This window comes from Nomascus leucogenys, chromosome 19 (assembly GCF_006542625.1).
Source record: "Nomascus leucogenys isolate Asia chromosome 19, Asia_NLE_v1, whole genome shotgun sequence".
NCBI classification, from domain to species: Eukaryota; Metazoa; Chordata; class Mammalia; order Primates; family Hylobatidae; genus Nomascus; species Nomascus leucogenys.
In genome coordinates this window covers 69,447,514-69,466,498 of record NC_044399.1, presented here as the reverse complement: position 1 = coordinate 69,466,498, position 18,985 = coordinate 69,447,514, and the positions used below count along the sequence as shown (strand labels likewise).

The following is an 18,985-nucleotide window of genomic DNA, read 5'->3' as shown; positions in this document are numbered from 1 at the left end:
TATTGGTCACTTCCCGAAATGCACTGAACTATGCCAGGAATAGGATATGTTTTTAAGTGCTTGAGACACAGACAAGTGCAGACGCATACCCAAATTCCAACCATACCTTACTTCTGACCCAATTTTAATACGTGTTTCATGCAGTTACACAATTATCTGTGCATAATGCTCTGAGAAAAGGGATGACACATACAGTTTCTCCTGAGGCGGGAAACAGAGCGCAGTTGGTAAGGTGGCCAGTCTCTAGGGCATCTTAGATGAACCTCTTTTCTTCCTATTACTTTTCCTTCATCTACTTTTTTTCTGAGATGGAGCCTTGCTCTGTCGCCCAGGCTGTGGAGTGCAGTGGCGAGATCTCGGCTCACTGCAACCTCTGCCTCCTAGGTTCAAGGGATCTTCCCACCTCAGGCTCCTGAGTAGCCAGGATTACAGGTGCATGCCACTGTGCCCGGCTAATATTTTGTATTTTTGTAGAGACGGGGTTTCACCATGTTGGCCAGGCGGGTCTCAAACTCCTGACCTCAAGTGATCGGCCACCTAAGCCTCCAAAGTGCTGGGATTACAGGAATGAGCCACCGTGCCCAGCCTTCCTTCATCTACTTATTTTCCTGTGATGCCTCCATGTTTTAAGGTATGTGTCTGAGGGGCAGGAATATGTATTAGATTTATCTAGGGCAGTCCCACCAGCTTTACATTCTTGAGACCTCATCCATCAGTTCTTGTTTCGCAGAGATATTCTTCTATTGACTATAATGAGAACTGTGTCTCTTAAACATGTAAGTCCGGCCACGCGTGGTGGCTCACGCCTGTAATCCCAGCACTTTGGGAGGCAGAGGTAGGTGGATCACGAGGTCAGGAGATCGAGACCATCCTGGCTAACATGGTGAAACCCCGTCTCTACTAAAAATACAAAAATTAGCTGGGTTCATGGGGGTGCCTGCCTGTAGTCCCAGCTACTCGGGAGGCTGAGGCAGGAGAATCGCTTGAACCTGGGAGGTGGAGGCTGCAGTGAGCCCAGATCATGCCACTGCACTCCAGCCTGGGCAACAGAGCAAGACTCCATCTCACAAAAAAAAAAAAAAAAAAAAAAAAATTAGCTGGGTGTGGCAGTGCACACCTGTAGTCCCAGCTACTGGGGAGGCTGAGGCAGGAGAATTGCTTGAACCAGGGAGGCGGAGGCTGCAGTGAGCCCAGATTGTGCCACTGCACTCCAGCCTGGGTGACAGAGCAAGTCACCGTCTCAAAAAAAAAAAAAAAAAGTCCTGGTTGGGTGTGGTGGCGTGCGCCTGTAATCCTAGCACTTTCGGAGGCCAATCCCTTGGGCCCAGGAGTTTGAGACCAGCCTGGGCAATATAAGGAAACCCTGTCTCTAAAAAAATAAAATAAATTAAAAAAAAAAAGAGAAGTCCAAGTTTAGGTCCCTAGTACCTGTGAATGTCACCTTACTTGGAAAGAGTATCCGCTGATCTAATTAAGGTAAGGATCTCGAGATGAGATCTTCCTCATTAGAGTGGGCCCTAAATCCAGTGACATGGATTTGGTGTCCAATAATGTCTTTACAAGAGGCAGGAAAGAATACACACAAGGTATTCTTGGGTATCTCAGGTCAAGTTGTACGTGGTAGTCCTTGCTCAATAAGGGAAAAGTTCGGGTCTGTGTATTTATTCTTAGGGCTGCCATAAAAAATTATGGCCTTCTCAGGGGAGAAGGCCACATGAAGATAGAAGCATAGACTGGACTTACGCTGTCACAAGCCAAGGAATGCCAAGGATTGCCAATGGACACTAGAGAAAGGAGAAAGGCATGGAATGGATTCTACCCCAGAGCCTCCAGAAAGAACCTACCTTACTAACACTTTAATTTCAGACTTTGGACCTCCAGACTGTGAGACTCAATTTCTGTTAAGTCGCCCAGGTTGTGATAATTTTTTTTTTTTTTTTTTTTTTTTTTTGAGACAGAATCTTGCTTTGTTACCCAGGCTGGAGTGCAGTGGCATGGTCTCGGCTCACTGTAACCTCCGCCTCCTGGGTTCAGGTGATTCTCCTGCCTCAGCCTCCCAGTTAGTTGGGATTACAGGCACACGGCTCCAAGCCTGGCTAATTTCTGTATTTTCAGTAGAGACAGGGTTTCATCATGTTGGCCAGGCCAGTCTTGAACTCCTGACCTCAAGTGACCCACCCACCTCGGCCTCCCAAAGTGCTGGGATTACAGGCATGAGCCCTGCACCCGGCCAGGTTGGTAATTTTTTATGGCAGCCCTAAGAATAAATACACAGACCCGAACTTTTCCCTTTTTGAGCAAGGATTACCAGGTACAACTTGACCTGAGAGTGCAGCCTTCAATCCTTTCCCCCGGGACCTCTGGCGACAGTTCTCAGATGACTGCTCAGAGAGACACCTGTGACTGTCCACCCAGCAGCCATCTCTTCACCAGCAGAGGAGACTGGAAGTCCCTTGTGAGGTGCTGGGTTCTGCAGCTTCAGGAGTGGGATCCATGTCATCGTCCATATCAGATCTGTCTGCTCCAATCTCAGCCCTTTCTTCCTGCCTGATCCAAACGCTATTTTCTAGCTGTTCTTCGGCAGTTTCTAGTTCTTCTTCCGTTTGTAAAGTAGCCACAGTTTCCCGGGGCAAGTTTGAGGAATATAGCCCAAATTTGGCTTTACAACCAAACATTGCCTCAAATGGACTTTGCTGCAAGGAAACGTCGAAAGCCTGATTCCTCACCATCTGCATGAATCGGAGGCCTTTGGCCCAGTGACGTGAGTGGTTACTCTGCATCCAGGTACTTATCATGTTCTTTACATCACGGCTTGCTCCTTCCAGGGAGCCCTGGCTTTGGCCAGGGTGGTACTTACCAGACACAATCTTTAGGTCTGGCCACAACTCATTGAGCTCATGAACAACCTGGTTTGTGAACTCAACACCACTGTCAGAGTCTAACACACTGGGTGTACCAAGAATTGTGAAAATATCTAACAAGACACTGACCACCTCACGGGCCTGTTTGGTTCTTAATGGCCGTAAAATAATAAACTTGGTTAAGTGGTCCTGGTAGTATAAAATGAACTTGAACTCACCATCGGCACTTGACTGCATGTCAAATATTTCAACTTGGCATGTGGAATCTATGTCCTTAAAAGTCATGGGCTTTGGTGCAAGGCCTCTCTTGGGTACTGGGTTCTTCTGGTGGCACTGTTTACACAGAGTCAGATATAAGACAATAACTTCTTTGGTGACATTCCCATATTTTCCTTGCAGCTCCTTGAGCATGCGTGTCCGCCCACCATGTCCAATACTAAGATGTGTATCATGAAGAATATCAAACAACTCTTCTTTATGTACATAATACCGTATTCGATCACGTTCTCCATGAGTAGCCTCTATCAGTTTCTCTGTGCCCTGTACAGAGATCACATCATATTTTGCTGCACGGCGATAATCACGTGATGACTTCTTCCCTTTTTCTTTAGCTTCTTTAACTTCCTTTATTGTTTGAAAGTACTTTTCTTTGGAAAATACCTTGCTGTTGTAACTTTTGCTTTCTACTAATTTTGTTACACTCATAAGAAACTTTTCTCTCATGGTACTTATCTCCATTTCCATTTCACTTGCATTTGAAACCCCAGGTGGATCATTTCCAGCTCTCTGAGGCATCATGGAGAACTGTAAGAAGGATCCTAAGAAAGGAAGAAAAGAGAACAAAGTTAAATTCACTGACACTCCCACCTGAAGACTTTCCCTCTAAAATTCCTCATCAATTCTTTCATCTAATTTTTGAAGATGATTATGTGGAAGAATGATAATAGAATAATAGTTAAAAAGCAACTAGAAAGCCAACTAGCACCATCCAAAACCAGAGCATAGCAACAGAATTTGATATCAGTAAGATCACAAATATATAGAGGTTTTAGACTTCAGGCAAACAGAAAAAACAATGAAGCCATTAGCTTATAGCAAGAAACCTAATCAACTGGTTTTTATTAATTGAATAGGAGAGAGGATAAACAGAAACTCCTAAGGCAGTAGGCTAAAATCTTACCCTCAGTACCCTTTAAAATAATATAAATGGGAGAACGTTGCTAAAAGGTACCACATAATAACAGCAAACTCTTAAACTGAAATTTGTACCAGGGATTGCTTCTGAGCCTTCCCATGATCAACAGAAACAATTTCTTGGCCGAGCACAGTGGCTCACGCCTGTAATCCCAGCACTTTGGGAGGCCGAGGTGGGCGGATCACTTGAGGTCAGGAGTTCGAGACCAGCCTGGCCAATGTGGTGAAACCCCATCTCTACTAAAAATACAAAATTTAGCCAGGTGTAGTGGCAGGAGTCTGTAATCCCAGCTACTCGAGAGACTGAGGCAGGGAGAACTGCCTGAACCTGGAAGGCGGAGGTTGCAGTGAGCCGAGATTACACCACTGCACTCCAGCCTGGGCGACAAAGCGAGACTGTTTAAAAAAAAAAAAAAAATTTCTTATGGCTGAAGAGTCCTTATCTTGGGGGAATGGAGAAGAAAGCTGTGGGGATATTTTTATTTTATTTTATTTTATTTATTTATTTATTTATTTATTTATTTATTTATTTATTTATTTTTTTGAGATGGAGTCTCACTCTGTCGCCCAGGCTGGAGTGCAGTGGCACGATCTCGGCTCACTGCAAGCTCCGCCTCCTGGGTTCACGCCATTCTCCTGCCTCAGCCTCTCCGAGTAGCTGGGACTACAGGCGCCCACCACCACGCCCGGCTAATTTTTTTGTATTTTTAGTAGAGACGGGGTTTCACCGTGGTCTCGATCTCCTGACCTCGTGATCTGCCCGCCTCGGCCTCCCAAAGTGCTGGGATTACAAGCGTGAGCCACTGCGCCTGGCCAGCTGTGGGGATATTTTTAAATGACGGTTTCCCCTTGACAATTGTCCACAAGATTAATAGAGGAAGATTCTGAGTCCTTACCCTGTGGGACCATGTTCTCATAACTGTCCAGCATTGTGTCTCTGTAGCAATCCTTTTGAGAGCCTTCTAAATAATTCCAATCTTTGGTCATATCTTCAAATGCTGTTGCTTCCTGAAACAACACTGGCTGCTGCCACAGGGACCATACAGTCTTGGGGCCTGGGCTAAAGAGCAGCTTCAGCAGGACTGGGGAAGAGACAAGAGAGGGCACCAGAAATGAAGGCGTGCAGCATAAAGGACTCTGAAAGTCAGGTGAATAAATGGAAGAAATAAGAAATAGGTCTCATATCCAACAAGATGAGTACAGCTTCATGGGTGAGAGAAAGGAGTTTTTCCTTCCTGGGAGGTCTGTTGGTCTGGCCAGTTTTGACGCTGCCAGAGCTGTAGCCCATGTATTAATCTTTCCAGAACAAAGCAGAGTCCAAATGAACTTGGGCGCAGGCTTGATGACTCCTAACAGGGGTGGCAGGATCTGTTTCCATGGAAATATTATGTCTGTGTACATAGAGATATGTCAGGAGATTATCCTGCAGAAAAGAGTTACCCCAAATGGAACCTATGTGCCACTGTGATCAGCTGATTCCTTAGGGAGAGAACTTGATCCTCAGTTGTCTAAACTGGGATTCCTTAGAACAGCCCTAAGACAGGATGGTGATGAGGCCAGGGGAGTTCACATGAGGACTGCAGGAATTCCAGCAAGCTTAGGAAAACAGGATCCCAAGATCCCAGCTGTCAGATGCAGAGCAGAGGGGCAGGGCAGAATCCTGAGAAGCAGAGAAAGATGGAAACTTTTAAAGGCTCTGAGCAAGAGTCTTAGTTAAGCAGGGCCTGCTTCCAGGTCCTGAAGGTCCTCCACTAAAAGGGCTTCAAACTCCCTTCCTCAGCATTGCTGGTTAATCATGAATATTCCTGATTCTAAGACATTACTGATTGTAAAACCACTGACTTAGTAACAACTTTCTTTTGAGAGGAAAAACAGTGTGTATTAAATGAATGTATTGATAAGACACATCCAAAATTTACAATGTGAAAAATATGCATTTTCATTCTTTTTCTTTTTTTGTATTTTTTTTATAGAGATGGGGTTTTGCCATGTTGCAAAAAACCCAGGCCGGTCTCGAACTCCTGGACTCAAGTGATCCACCTGCCTCAGCCTCCCAAAGTGCTAGGATTACAGGCCTGAGGCAGTGTGCCTGGCCAAAACTATGCCTTGCAGAAATGAAGAAATTGCACATTTGCAAAATGTTCTTTACTCTAAGCCTATGTTCAAGATCTTCTGCAAACTGACATTTTAAAGGCTCTGAGGCCGGGCACAGTGGCTCACACCTGTAATCCCAGCACTTTGGGAGGCCGAGGCGGGCAAATCACCTGAGGTCAGGAGTTTGAGACTAGCCTGGCCAACATGGTGAAACCCCATCGCTACTAAAAATACAAAAATTAGTCGGGCATGGTGGTGTAGTCCCAGCTACTCAGGAAGCTGAGGCAGGAGAATTGTTTGAACCCAGGAGGCAGAGGTTACAGTAACCCGAGATCACGCCACCACACTCCAGCCTGGGTGACAGAGTGAGAGTCCGTCTCAAAAAAAAAAAAAAAAAAAAGGCTCTGAGAAGTACTGCAGTAAAGAAACCAGCTTCACTTTGTTTCATCGACCAGTACCATTCAATCACTGACATGGGACTTTGTTTCCCAAGGAATATCTACTACCATCTTACTAGTTTTTGTTTGTTTGTTTGTTTGTTTTTACCAGGGTACACCACCACGCCGTTTTGCATTTTTAGTAGAGATGAGGTTTTGCCATGTTGGCCAGGCTGGGCCTCGAACTTCTGGCCTCAAGTGATCTGCTCGTTTTGGCCTCCCAAAGTGTTGGAATTACAGGCGTAAGCCAGTGCACCCGGCCAGTCCTACTAGTTCTAACAGACTTAAAACCACAAGGTATTCAATGGAATCCAGAAAGAGCACCTTCTAGATTCCTTTCTGAAACCAGCATCTCTCAGAACTTGAATGCTGTGTTGGTTGCTATTTGAGTCCCTTCAGGAGACTGCAAAGGAAGGAAAAGCCTCATCTTCATTCTATAAAATAATGAAGGCAACTGGGCACAGTGGCTCATGCCTGTAATCCTAACACTTTGGGAGGCCAAAGTAAGAGGACTGCTTGAGGCCAGGAGTTCAAGACCAACCTAGTCAACATAGTGAGACCCTGTCTCTAAAAATAAAAAAATGAAGAAAAAAGAGTGAAGGCAACAGGCTAGAAACAATTTATAATCAAAAGATGTAGAATCTCAGTCTTTAGTAAGAGATACAGTCCTTACTATACCATGAAATTCTACAGTAGAGTCCAAGGTCCACAATTGTCCAATAGATCCATTTTGGTTGGTCCATCTGGTGATTTTAAAAAATTTGAATGATTCAGCCAGGCGTGGTGGCTCACACCTGTAATCCCAGCACTTTGGGAGGCTGAGGTGGGCGGATCACGAGGTCAGGAGATCGAGACCATCCTGGCTAACGCGGTGAAACCCCGTTTCTACTAAAAATACAAAAAATTAGCTGGGCGTGGTGGCGAGCGCCTGTAGTCCCAGGAGGCTGAGGCAGAATGACGTGAACCCGGGAGGCGGAGCTTGCAGTGAGCCGAGATCGCGCCACTGCACTCCAGCCTGGGCGACAGAGCCAGACTCCGTCTCAAAAAAAAAAAAAAAAAAAAAGTTTCACCTATATTTACAGATTGGGAGATTTCACATAAAAATCTCGATTTCTGGCTTTCTTTTTGTTTTTTTGAGAGAGTTTTGCTCTGTCGCCCAGGCTAGAGTGCAGTGGCGCGATCTCGGCTCACTGCAAGCTCCGCCTCCCGGGTTCACGCCATTCTCCTGCCTCAGCCTCCCAAGTAGCTGGGACTACAGGCACCCGCCACCGCGCCCGGCTAATTTTTTGTATTTTTAGTAGAGACGGGGTTTCACCGTGTTAGCCAGGATAGTCTCGTCTCGATCTCCTGACCTCGTGATCCACCCGCCTCGGCCTCCCAGAGTGCTGGGATTACTGGTTTGAGCCACCGCGCCAGGCCTTGATTTCTGGCTTTCTTGAAAAGGCAACGTTCTGGCCGCACTGGCGGCATTGCTACCTGGCAATAGCTGGCTGTGATGGAGAGGCGGCATCTTCCTTTGGATCAAGCTTGTCCAACCTGTGGCCTGTGGGCCGCATGCAGCCTAGGACGTCGGGACCTACTAACCTATTCATCTTACTTGCCCACTCCTGCAGATTTCTAAGCTTTCAGTATCTTTTTTTTTTTTTTTTTTTGAGAGGGTAGGGTCTCACTTTGTCACCCAGGCTGGAGTGCAGTGGCATGATCACGGTTCCCAGGGTCAAGGCATCCTCCTACCGCAGCCTCCCGCGTAGCTGGGACTACAGGCATGCGTCACCAGGCCCAGCTAATTTTTTCTTTTTTTTTTTTTTCTGTAGAGACGGGGTCTCATTATGTTGCCCGAGGTTTCAGTATCTTTTCCAAAGCAACATGAAAGAAATGTGACCGTAAATCAATCAGCTTCTTGGTGTGATCTGTGCTGACGGCTAAGTGATAAACGAGTTGGTCAGAGAAAACTGGAAATATTTCCAAAGCCATGTTTACTCCCTTCACCCACCTGTGAGTCTTTGCCTTGGCTGTTTCCGACTCGGAATGTCCTCGCATTGATCTTCCCAATCACAGCCAGCTGAAATCAGCCTCCTTCCTGACGTATTCGGTAACTTCAGTTGATTGCCATCTCTCCTTCATCCCAACAACCTGTACCACACTCACTGGAGCACTTGGCTTTGCATCCTTAGTCGACCAGTTCAGATGTATACAACCTATGAGGTAGGGACGGAGGCTTCTACCTGCCTGTACCCCCTTTGGAGGGCCCACGAATACAGAGCTGAGCACAAAAGATGTTTAAAGGACATTTAGTCAAAAATGTCGCTTACAGGTAGGTTGTTATTTTAGCAAGGTAGTGCAGCGGTATGGCCGAGTCTACGCTTGGGAATTCATTTGCTGACTTATTTACTGACTAAAGCAAAGTTACTGGGGCCTCAGTTTCCTCATCTGCAAACCGGGGAGATGACCAGTACCCATCACAATCGATTGCTATTAAGATTCAATGATAATGCAGATCAGGCACTTAATACAGTGTCCCCTCACCGTCCACACCACACGGGCACGCCCGCTTATTCCTGAGGACCGGGCTGGGACGTCGCCTCCTTTGTGTAGCCTTCCTACCCTGACTTCGCAGACTGCTCCCACCGCCTGGATCCATGCCCGTCCGCCCGCCCGCCCGCTCAGGGCTGAACGGCTGAGGTGGGCGCGCGGTGGAGAAAAGAGCCGCAGACTGAGGAAGGTCGGGAAGGAGAAAGGGACACACCAGACGCGGCGTCTGAATTCCCCTCCACCCATAGGCCCCAGAGCAGCAGCACCTCCGCCCCACCTCCCGCCCGCTCCGCCGGAAGCCAGTCAGAGCCAGCCGGAAGCCCCGCCCCCTGGAGACACCGCGGATAGGAGGAGCTCCCGCTCTTCGCTCAGCGGACCGCACTGCGGACACCGTGCAGCGCTGTTCACCCAGAAGCCAGCTGTGACCTTGGCTAAGCCAGTGACTTAACTCAGGCCCGTTCCCCGTTCCCACGTTGTTGCCAAGTCTCCAGCCTGGAAAGTAAACTGGCTTCAGGTATCCTGTTTAGATCCTTAAAATGAGGAACGGCAGGAGCACACTGCTGCCACCTCACCCCTTTTCACTTCATCCTGACGAAGCTGCAGTTTTGTTCATATTTCAACTCAAAGACATATTAGGTTTTGGTTTGATGGCACTCACCCAGCACTTGTGCAGAAAACAAGGTAAAGGGGGCCCATGGGTCTATCAGATAACCTGAACCTGAGACCTCTCAATCTAGAGGAACAAACAGCTTGAAGAAGTGATCTAGAAGCTGTAAAGTCACGGAAGCTTCTTATCCCTATTGAAAGCAAGACTTCCTATCCAATGGCAATACAAACGTTTACACAGTTAAGTTAAAAAATATAGCCTGTCCATACAGTAACCTATCCATAGTAAGAAAGTTAAAAGGTTCAAGCCGGGCGCGGTGGCTCACGCCTGTAATCCCAGCACTTTGGGAGTCCGAGGTGGGCGGATCACGAGGTCAGAAGATCGAGACCATCCTGGCTAAGACAGTGAAACCCCTCTCTACTAAAAATACAAAAAAAAAAATTAGCCGGGTGTGGTGGCGGGCGCCTGTAGTCCCAGCTACTAGGGAGAGGCTGAGGCATGAGAATGGCATGAACCCAGGAGGTGGAGCTTGCAGTGAGCCGAGATCGAGCCACTGCACTCCAGCCTGGGCGACATAGCGAGACTCCGTCTCAAAAAAAAAAAAAAAAAAAAAAAAAAAAAAGGTTCAAGAGGAAGTGTTTCCAACTAGCTTTTCTTATAGGCCGCCTTCTTCTCAATGACACCACTCCAGCTTCTGATATATCCTCAAATGCTGCTGCCTACTATAAAAAAAAAAATCTCATCAGTCCTGATTTTAGAAAAATTTTAGACCAACAAATCAGAGGTAAGAGACTGATCCACTGAAAACTAGGGAGTGTCCTAAATCACCACACACAAAACACAGGCTCTTTGTTTCAAGTTTTAATCAAAGCTTGTATATAGGATTACTTTATTCCTGCATCTTCTCAATTGTTTCTTCCTTGTATTTGCCCTTTTCCTTTCCTACTTGGCGAGATTTGGCTTTCCGTTCAAGGATCTTTTTGCGGTCTTTGTCCAGTTTTAGCCTAGTGATAACCACCTGCAGAAAAAGAAGAAAAAACACTCCCAAGCTTTAAATAATCACTAAAACACAAGGGAAAGCCCAACATTCAATACCATTTCCCAAACCTGGATAGGTAGGTGGATGCCTAATAAGAAAAATTATTTAACTTTTAAAAAACTCCAAAAATCACTCTTTAGCCATCAAACCTGGCTTATTTACTAATTTCCTACCAACAAAGGAGAAAAGGCAAGATGGTATCAGTAATTCTTAAAGCCTCTTCTGTGCTTCATTATAAATTTTGTTTCTTTTTCACTGAGAAATATATGATTCTGCTCTTACCACAATTTTTTTTTTTTTTTTGGAGAAGGAGTCTCGCTCTGTCACCCAGGCTGGAGTGCAGTGGCGCAATCTTGGCTCACTGCAGGCTCCGCCCCCCGGGGTTCACGCCATTCTCCTGCCTCAGCCTCCCTAATAGCTGGGACTACAGGCGCCCGCCACCTCGCCCGGCTAATTTTTTGTATTTTTAATAGAGACGGGGTTTCACCGTGTTAGCCAGGATGGTCTCGATCTCCTGACCTCGTGATCTGCCTGCCTTGGCCTCCCAAAGTGCTGGGATTACAAGCGTGAGCCACCGCACCCGGCCAACTTTAGTCTTATGAATGCGAAGAAAGGGTGAAAAGAGGTGCTGGAAATACAGCATGCAGGCCAAACATAAATCTCCACAGTCACTGAACTCATATTCTAGTATAGGGAGCCCGAAAACATTTACAAGTGAATCTACATCACTTTGATAGAGAAAGAAGGCAAGTGTGAGGAGGCCGAGGGGCTTTCTAGAGTGATCAAGCAAAGCCCTACTGATAAAGCTGCATTCGAACACAGACCTAAAGTGGTGAGCAATCTATGCACAAGTATCTGGAAGAGAACAGCAAGTCGAAAGGTTCAAAGGCAGGAGATTATCAAGTTTCACAGGTGTGTTTCTCAAACTTGAATAAGAATCAACTGGAGGGCTTAGAACATACACCTGGGTCACAAGCCCTAATTTTGCCTCAGTAGGCCTGGGCTCTTAGAATCTAGTCTGCTAGGAGGCAAGCAGACTAGAACATATAGAATGGAAAAAGATGTCAGAAGGGAAGATCAGTTAAGGTCATTTTTTTTTTTGAGATGGCGTTTTCACTCGTTGCCCAGGCTGGAGTGCAATGGCGCGATTTTAGCTCACTGCAACCTCTGCCTCCCGGGTGCAAGCAATTCTCCTGCCTTAGCCTCCTAAGTAGCTGGGATTACAGGCACATGCCACCACGCCTGGCTTTTTTCTTTTTTGTATTTTTAGTAGAGATGGGGTTCACCAGTTGGCCAGGCTGGTCTTGAACTCTTGACCTCAAGTGATCTGCCTGCCTTGGCCTCCCAAAGTGTTGTGATTACAGGCGTCAGCCACTGTGCCTGGCCACATCAGTTAAGGTCTTACAGGCCAATGTGATGGCAAAGAGCAGGCAGAATTCTAGGTATTATAATGAGACAGCAGTCCACAGATCTTATAAACTGATGTGGGGTATATAATAAACCAGTCAAAATGACATTTTTGGTTGGACAAGGCAGCTCACAACTATAATCCCAACACTTTGGGAGGCCTAGGTGGGAAGATAGCTTCTGGCTAGGAGTTTGAGACCAGAGCCTGGGTAACACTGCAAGAGCAAGTATTAAAAAAATTTCTAAATGACATTTTGGCCTGAGCAATTAGGAAGATAGAGAGCTGCCATACACTATGACGGTTTGAACATGCCAAGTTTGGGATACTAATTAGATATCTAAGTTGAACTGCGCAATTGCCAATTGGATATTGAGTACAGAGTTTAGGGGAAGAAGAGAGTCCTAAGACTGGAATGAGACATGAAGATGATTACTGAGTTACTCAAAGATCGACTGTCACATGCTGCACTAACAGGTACAGTACAAAAAGACTAAGAATCTGCTACCAAATTGGTGACCTTTAAAACAACTTATCTGGTGATGAGAAGCGAAAAGTATGACTGGAGTAGGTTAAGGAATGGGAAAGTCCTTACTCTTAAGAGATACACACTGAAGTAATTACAGGTGAAGTGTCATGATCTTTTTTTAGTAAATTCACTGGGGGTGAAGAAAATGGATAAAGAACACGTGACAAAATTTTAATAGCGAATTCTAGGTCAGAAATATACAGGTGTTTTACTATACCAGCCTTTTGACTTTTCTGAGGTTTAAACATTACATTTGTTGGCCGGGTGCCCAGCACTTTGGGAGGCCAAGGCGGGCAGATCACAAGATCAGGAGATCGAGACCATCCTGGCCAACATGGTGAAACCCCGTCTCTACTAACAAATACAAAAAATTAGCCAGGCGTGGTGGCAGGTGCCTGTAGTCCCAGCTACTGGTGAGGCTGAGGCAGGAGAGTGGCGTGAACCTGGGAGGCGGAGCTTGCAGTGAGCCGAGATTGCGCCACTGCACTCCAGCCTGGGCAACAGAGCAAGACCCCGTCACAAAAAAAAGAAAAGAAAAAGAAAAACCAGGGCCAAAGTGCCGTTTCATCTTACAAAAACCTACTTCCCAAATTTTAAGAGCTATGAATTATTGATTGTTAATCAGCTTACTAATAGCTTTTGAAGAAAAAGCACATTTTTAAATATACATAATGGGACGGGCATAGTGGCTCATGCCTCTAATCCCAGCACTCTGGGAGGCTGAGTCAGGCAGATCACCTGAGGTCAGGAGTTCAAGACCAGCCTGGCCAACATGGTGAAACCTTTTGGTCAACATGGTGAAATTTTGTACTAAAAAGTACAAAAATTAGCCGGGTGTAGTGGTGCACGCCTGTAGTCACAGCTACACTCAGGAGGCGGAGGCTGCGGTGAGCCGAGATTGTGCCACTGCACTGTGGCCTGGGTGACAGAGCAAGTCTCAAAAACAAACAAACTAAACATGACCGTTGAAGACACTCTGATGTCAGAAACATTTTAAATGGTATTAGAATTTTCAATACAAATGCAGTAGTATTTACTTTAAAATGTTTCTTTTCCAGCCCATGTAAAATCAAGGACTATTTCTATGGGCTTGTTCTGTAAATAATCACATGTCAACAATGATTGCCATAATCCTCTCAAGTATTCTCAAAAACACCTACCTTGCTGGGGTGAATGCCAACGTGGACAGTTGTGCCATTAGCCTTTTCCCGCTGCACCCGTTCGATGTAGATAACATATTTCTTCCTGTAAACCTGGACTACTTTGCCAATTTGCTGACCTTTATAGTGTCCTCGTACAACCTAAGTGCAAATTCAAAAGTAACAAATATTTGAATAAAAGATTAACCTTGTAAATCAAGTAAACAAACTCACGCATACACCATTCACCCTATCATTATATTAAAAGGTTAAAAAAAAGAGCCCACTTCGGCCACCTGTAAGAAGTTGACAACAAGGAATTTGTTACTCCATCTCAAAAGCAGCAACAGACCAAGAGTATTTAAATCTGAACCCATTAATGTGTCCAACCTAGTGCTAGTCAGAGGGCAGCAACAAATGCTTAAGGGAACAAACCAATTCTTTCCCAAAGGTTAACGGACAGGAATCCTAGTGGTCCTCAGTTTGTGAGGACAAGTGTTTCTGAACAGAAGATTCTTCTTCCCAGTTTGTGACTTTCTTGCATTGATATGTATTGAAAACAGAGATGACTGTTTTCAAGGTCTGCTGGCAAGTTTAGCACTACTGCAGCAGGGACCAATGGCTGTTCTCAACCCACACTGCTTATCTGGGAACCCATTTCATCTTTTTGAAATAGGCATGAAAAAATATTGATGATGTGTATGTAAATGGCTTTAGAGACTGCCTGAATTCTTTAATCACTAGCTGCACTACAGATTACACCTAAGGGTCATTTATAGAAACCTTTACCTAAATAGATCCAACAAATTATTTACCTGTAAGCGCAAACGATAATGTGACTATGCTTCAGTTACAGCTCCTGAATCTAGATTTGGAGCAATTCTGTTTACTGGTCCTCAACTGCCTCTTCAATGACCAAATATGTCCTTGTTCATTCCTGGGCGCAGACCAAACTAACTTTGGGAAGAACATAGTCTACAGTTTAACTTTGAAACAAAGACGCTAACAGTCCTTTCCTGAAACAAACCCCCTTCTTGCCTGGGTACCAGACTGCCTTTGTAGGACTAACAAATTAGCGCAAGACTAGAAATTACAGTTTAGGCAGCTAGAGGCTTCCCCAATTGCTCCTAGGGATAACACACCGTAAAGCCTAAGATTTGCCTGATTTTTTTTTCAGACCCTGCACTGATGGATCCGCTGGTGCCATCCAGATCAATAAACTGGCTCATCTGATCTTGTGGCCCCCATCCAGGAACCAACTCAGAGCAAGAAGACAGCTTCAACTCCTTATGCCTTCACCTCTGATGCGACCTATCAACACGCCCCACTCCCTGGCCCCCTACCCGCCAAATTATCCTTAAAAAAACTCCAGTCCCTAAATTTTCTGGGAGACTGATTTGAGTAATAAACTCTGGTCTCCCATTCTGGCTCTGCATGAATTAAACTCTTTCTCTATTACCATTCCTGTCTAGATAAATCGGCTCTATCTGGACAGCAGGCAAAATGAGCCTGTTGGGTAGTCACAATATATTGATAAAAGGATAATCCCAAAGCAATGTTCTGATTATGTCACCTCATTATGGTCACATCATCTGACGTTTGAGAAAACTGATTTTCCAGCAGGATCCCCAGGAGTTGGAGACCCCTCTGTACAAAAACAAAAAAAGGTCCCACATGGGAGCATCACTTGAGCCCAGAAGAACCACCACCACGCAACTGCACTCCAGTCTGGGTAAGAGTGAGACCCTATCTCAGCTGGGCGCGGTGGCTCACGCCTGTAATCCCAGCACTTTGGGAGGCTGAGGCGGGCGGATCACCTGATGTCAGGAGTTCGAGACCAGCCTGCCCAACATGGTGAAACCCCGTCTCTACTAAAAACACAAAAATTAGCCAAGCATGGTGGCGGGTGCCTGTAATCCCAGCTACTCGGGAGGCTGAGGCAGGAGAATCACTTAAACCCAGGAGGTGAAGGTTGCAGTGAGCTGAGATCGCACCATTGCACTCCAGCCTGGGGGACAAGAGCGAGACTTTCTCTCTCTCAAAAAAAAAAAATTGATTTTCACCAAATAATACAATTAAAAACTGAAAAGCAGCTTACTTATTGTTTTTTGGTCCCTGGCTCAACTCATCTTGCCACTCTTTGGGAGCAAGAGTCTCAGAAGCATCTTTCTCAGGAATGCAATCCCTCTTCTAAGCTACGTGCGTAAAATATCCATCAAGACAATGAAAACAAGTAGGGATACACACCTGAACTTCATCATCCTTTCGGATGGGCATGGATCGCACGTTGTACTTCTGTCTCAGCTCCTTGGAAAGAGGGGAAGACATAATCTTCCTTCGAATGTGGGAAGGTGCATTGAAATGCCTTTTGCGATTCTTGCTTCGGTCGGAAGTCACAAAGGGATTAAACTTCATTTTGGCTAAATAAAAAGTTAAAAAGACTTAGATGACCAAAATCTCATCCAGCTTCCAAACAAATAACCGCAATGATTTTATCTTGATAGTCCAGAATGATCATAGGTACTGTCGTGTTGTGCAACTTCAACAAAAACTGCTTGATCGGAAGGGCCTATCAATCGAAGCTCGAAACTTTTTATTTTTTGCTTTATTCGGGTGTTTTCCGTATGTGTTTACGGACTAAAGACTTTTGCATCAAAAACACTTGTCCTAGTTACAAGACCTTTTAGTTACACTCTCCCAACTCCTCAAGTAGTGCCTGAGGGAATCAAGACTGGACTCACATCTCTGCTGAGCAGACCGACAACGCAATTAACTATAACCTCACGTTTTAGAAGGTACAATCAACGTTCATCTTCTACGGGCTTAAGAGCGAATACATATAGCCCCTCCAAAATGAATAAGGCCCACCATCCCGAACCTGGAAAAGCCTGCACACGTCTCAGGTCCTAAAAGCCTCCCAGTGGGCAAGTGTGGTCTGGAAGTTCCGTGAAGGCTTTACCGAGAGGTTACTTCGAGACCATTCTCTAGGAAACGACACTACCCAGACTCCAGTCTATTTCCACAGGCTCCCTTCCCTCAGCTCGTTTTCGAGTCCCCAAATCCCCGGTCCCTCCGTCCCTTGATTTAAGGGAGCAACAGGTAAAAAACCACCCAGCCTCTCCTTCCTGGCTGCTACTTGGTCGACAAGAGACTCTCGGGGTCCCCGCGGTCGGAAGCCACCATGCCCAAGAACGGATGGCTGCGGATTACACCCGCTTGCCCGCCGAATCCTTACCCGCTCCGGCTTCGGTGATGGCCGCAAAAGGGAAGAGAACTACAGGCTGCTTCCGGTTCTGTAAGTTTACGAAAGATCTCGCGAGACCTATGTCTCTCGGAGCGAGAGGGGCGCGGAGTTTGAGCGAGAGGAGTAAACTGGGAAATAAATTTATTGCTAGTGTCACCTACTGGCTAGGAGGGGAACTGCGAGGGATTGCAAAACTCCCCTCTTCCAGGTCCTAGTGTCTCCCTTCCGAGACCCGGGTGCTGCCGCTGAATCTTCTGGGAAGGGTAGTCCCCGGGCGATTGGCTACGGCTGCTCAGGGTCCAACTGCCCCTGGGGGTGATGAAGGAACGAGCGGCCCCAGGAGACCGCCCAGGAGACCCCCCCTGGTACTTTCACTCCCAGGTGCCGGGGAAGGGCAGGCCCTGCTTCTGGCCGCCAGGAGGCGCGGGGACGCCGGCCGGCCGGTCGCCTGGGTCCCTGCACTCACCGTCCCCGCCCGCCCGTGGCGTGGGCGCGGCCAGAGTGCCGGTCCTTTAACAAGCTCCATTGCGACTCCGGCCACCGCCCCTGCACCTCGGCGTCTGCTGACCGCACCGCGGGGCCCGCCAGAGATTTCTTGCGAGGACGGAGGCCACCGATCACCCCCTGTCCCCGCGGAAATAGGTCCAAGGCCGCGTTTCTAAGGCGCCGCCAGTGCTGTGGGAGGTGCTGGTCCAGACCACGCTTCGAAGGAGCCGGGCGAGAGGAAGCCTCTCGGTACGGGGAGCTGCGCGGTTTTCTAAATGCTCGGCCTGTTTGCGTCCAGTTCAGGACCAGACGGAAGCCGTGCGCTCCCTGCAAATGGTTTCTTTCTTTTCTTCTTCTTCTTCTTTTTTTTTTGTGCCTTTTTCTTCTTTTTGAGACAGTTTCGCTCTTGTTGCTCAGGCTGGAGCGCACTGGCACGATCTCCACTCACTGCAACCTCCGCCTCCCGGGTTCAAACGATTCTGCCTTAGCCTCCTGAGTAGCTGGGATTACAGGCGCCCGACACCACGCCCGGCTAATTTTTGTATTTTTAGTAGAGACGAGGTTTCACCATGTTGGCCAGGCTGGTCTCGAACTCGCGACCTCAGGCAATCCGCCCGCCTCAGCCTCCCAAAGTGCTGGGATTACAGGCGTGAGCCACCGCGCGTGGCCCCTGCAAATGGTTTCTGAGGCAGCGGCAGTGCAGCAGGCACCGGCGCTGAACGGCTTCTGCTGAATGAATGACACGGGTGTCACAGTGACAGAGGACATGCGTTTCACAAGAATACCGAAGACGTAGTGAGCCTTCTGAATGTGGGGACGCTCTTCTCTACACTTTACATCATGAATTCTTTTAATCCACAAAATGGCCCTGTTGTTGCTGGTATTATTGTCCCCATTTTACAGATTGGGCAACTCAGCCACAGAGAAATGAGAGGAACTTGGTGCAAGGTTATACAAGACCCATAAGTCACAGCAGAACCCGTGCAAGCTGCTCCACGGCCTCTTCTGGGAACTGTATATGGCCCCAATTTGTGGGAACCTCATAGTCAGGACTGCCCAGAGGATGGTCAGCAAGGAACATACGTTTGTATGATTTAAAAATAGTTGTGTTCTTCAATATGCTGTGAAGGAAGTAGCCCTCATAACTGAAAAATTCAGCAAGAATTCCCCTGCTGCGACTCTTTTCAACAAATATTTACGAGGCATCTTTCCTGGGCCAGCCCTGAAACTAGACACTGGCGATGCAAAATAGGTCAAAGTTTGTGCCTGCAGGAAGTTTACTGTCTACAAGGAGAGATAGACAAGGAAATCAACAGCCACGAGACCACAGGAAAAGTGCTGGCTGAGCCAGCTGCCCTTGCTGCCTCTGTGATTCAGGAGCAGAAGGGAGCTCTGGGGTCAGGGAAGACTTCTGGGGT

At 46.8% G+C, this 18,985-nt stretch overlaps 2 protein-coding genes across 4 annotated transcripts; both read right to left on the bottom strand.

Moving 5' to 3' along the window:
• Positions 1–1,658: 1,658 nt before the first annotated feature.
• KRBA2 (KRAB-A domain containing 2) lies at positions 1,659–9,395 on the bottom strand. 3 transcript variants are annotated; one of them, XM_030800604.1, is made up of 4 exons: positions 9,113–9,385; positions 8,580–8,784; positions 4,952–5,715; positions 1,659–3,679 (listed from the first exon to the last, which is right to left on the bottom strand). In XM_030800604.1, exons 3-4 carry the CDS (start codon positions 5,040–5,042, stop codon positions 2,427–2,429), a joined length of 1,344 nt encoding a protein of 447 aa, XP_030656464.1. In that variant the 5' UTR covers positions 5,043–5,715; positions 8,580–8,784; positions 9,113–9,385; the 3' UTR covers positions 1,659–2,426. The 3 variants fall into 3 exon arrangements, with proteins under 3 accessions (XP_030656464.1, XP_012356897.2, XP_012356896.2); XM_012501442.2 differs by lacking the exon at positions 9,113–9,385 and having other exon boundaries at positions 2,280–3,679; positions 4,952–5,137; positions 8,580–8,695; XM_012501443.2 differs by lacking the exon at positions 4,952–5,715 and having other exon boundaries at positions 8,580–9,395.
• A 1,176-nt stretch (positions 9,396–10,571) lies between these two features.
• On the bottom strand, positions 10,572–17,160 carry RPL26 (ribosomal protein L26). Its single transcript, XM_012501444.2, has 4 exons — positions 17,073–17,160; positions 16,085–16,257; positions 13,859–13,999; positions 10,572–10,743 (listed from the first exon to the last, which is right to left on the bottom strand). Exons 2-4 carry the CDS (start codon positions 16,250–16,252, stop codon positions 10,615–10,617), a joined length of 438 nt encoding a protein of 145 aa, XP_012356898.1. The 5' UTR covers positions 16,253–16,257; positions 17,073–17,160; the 3' UTR covers positions 10,572–10,614.
• Between the last annotated feature and the right edge of the window lie 1,825 nt (positions 17,161–18,985).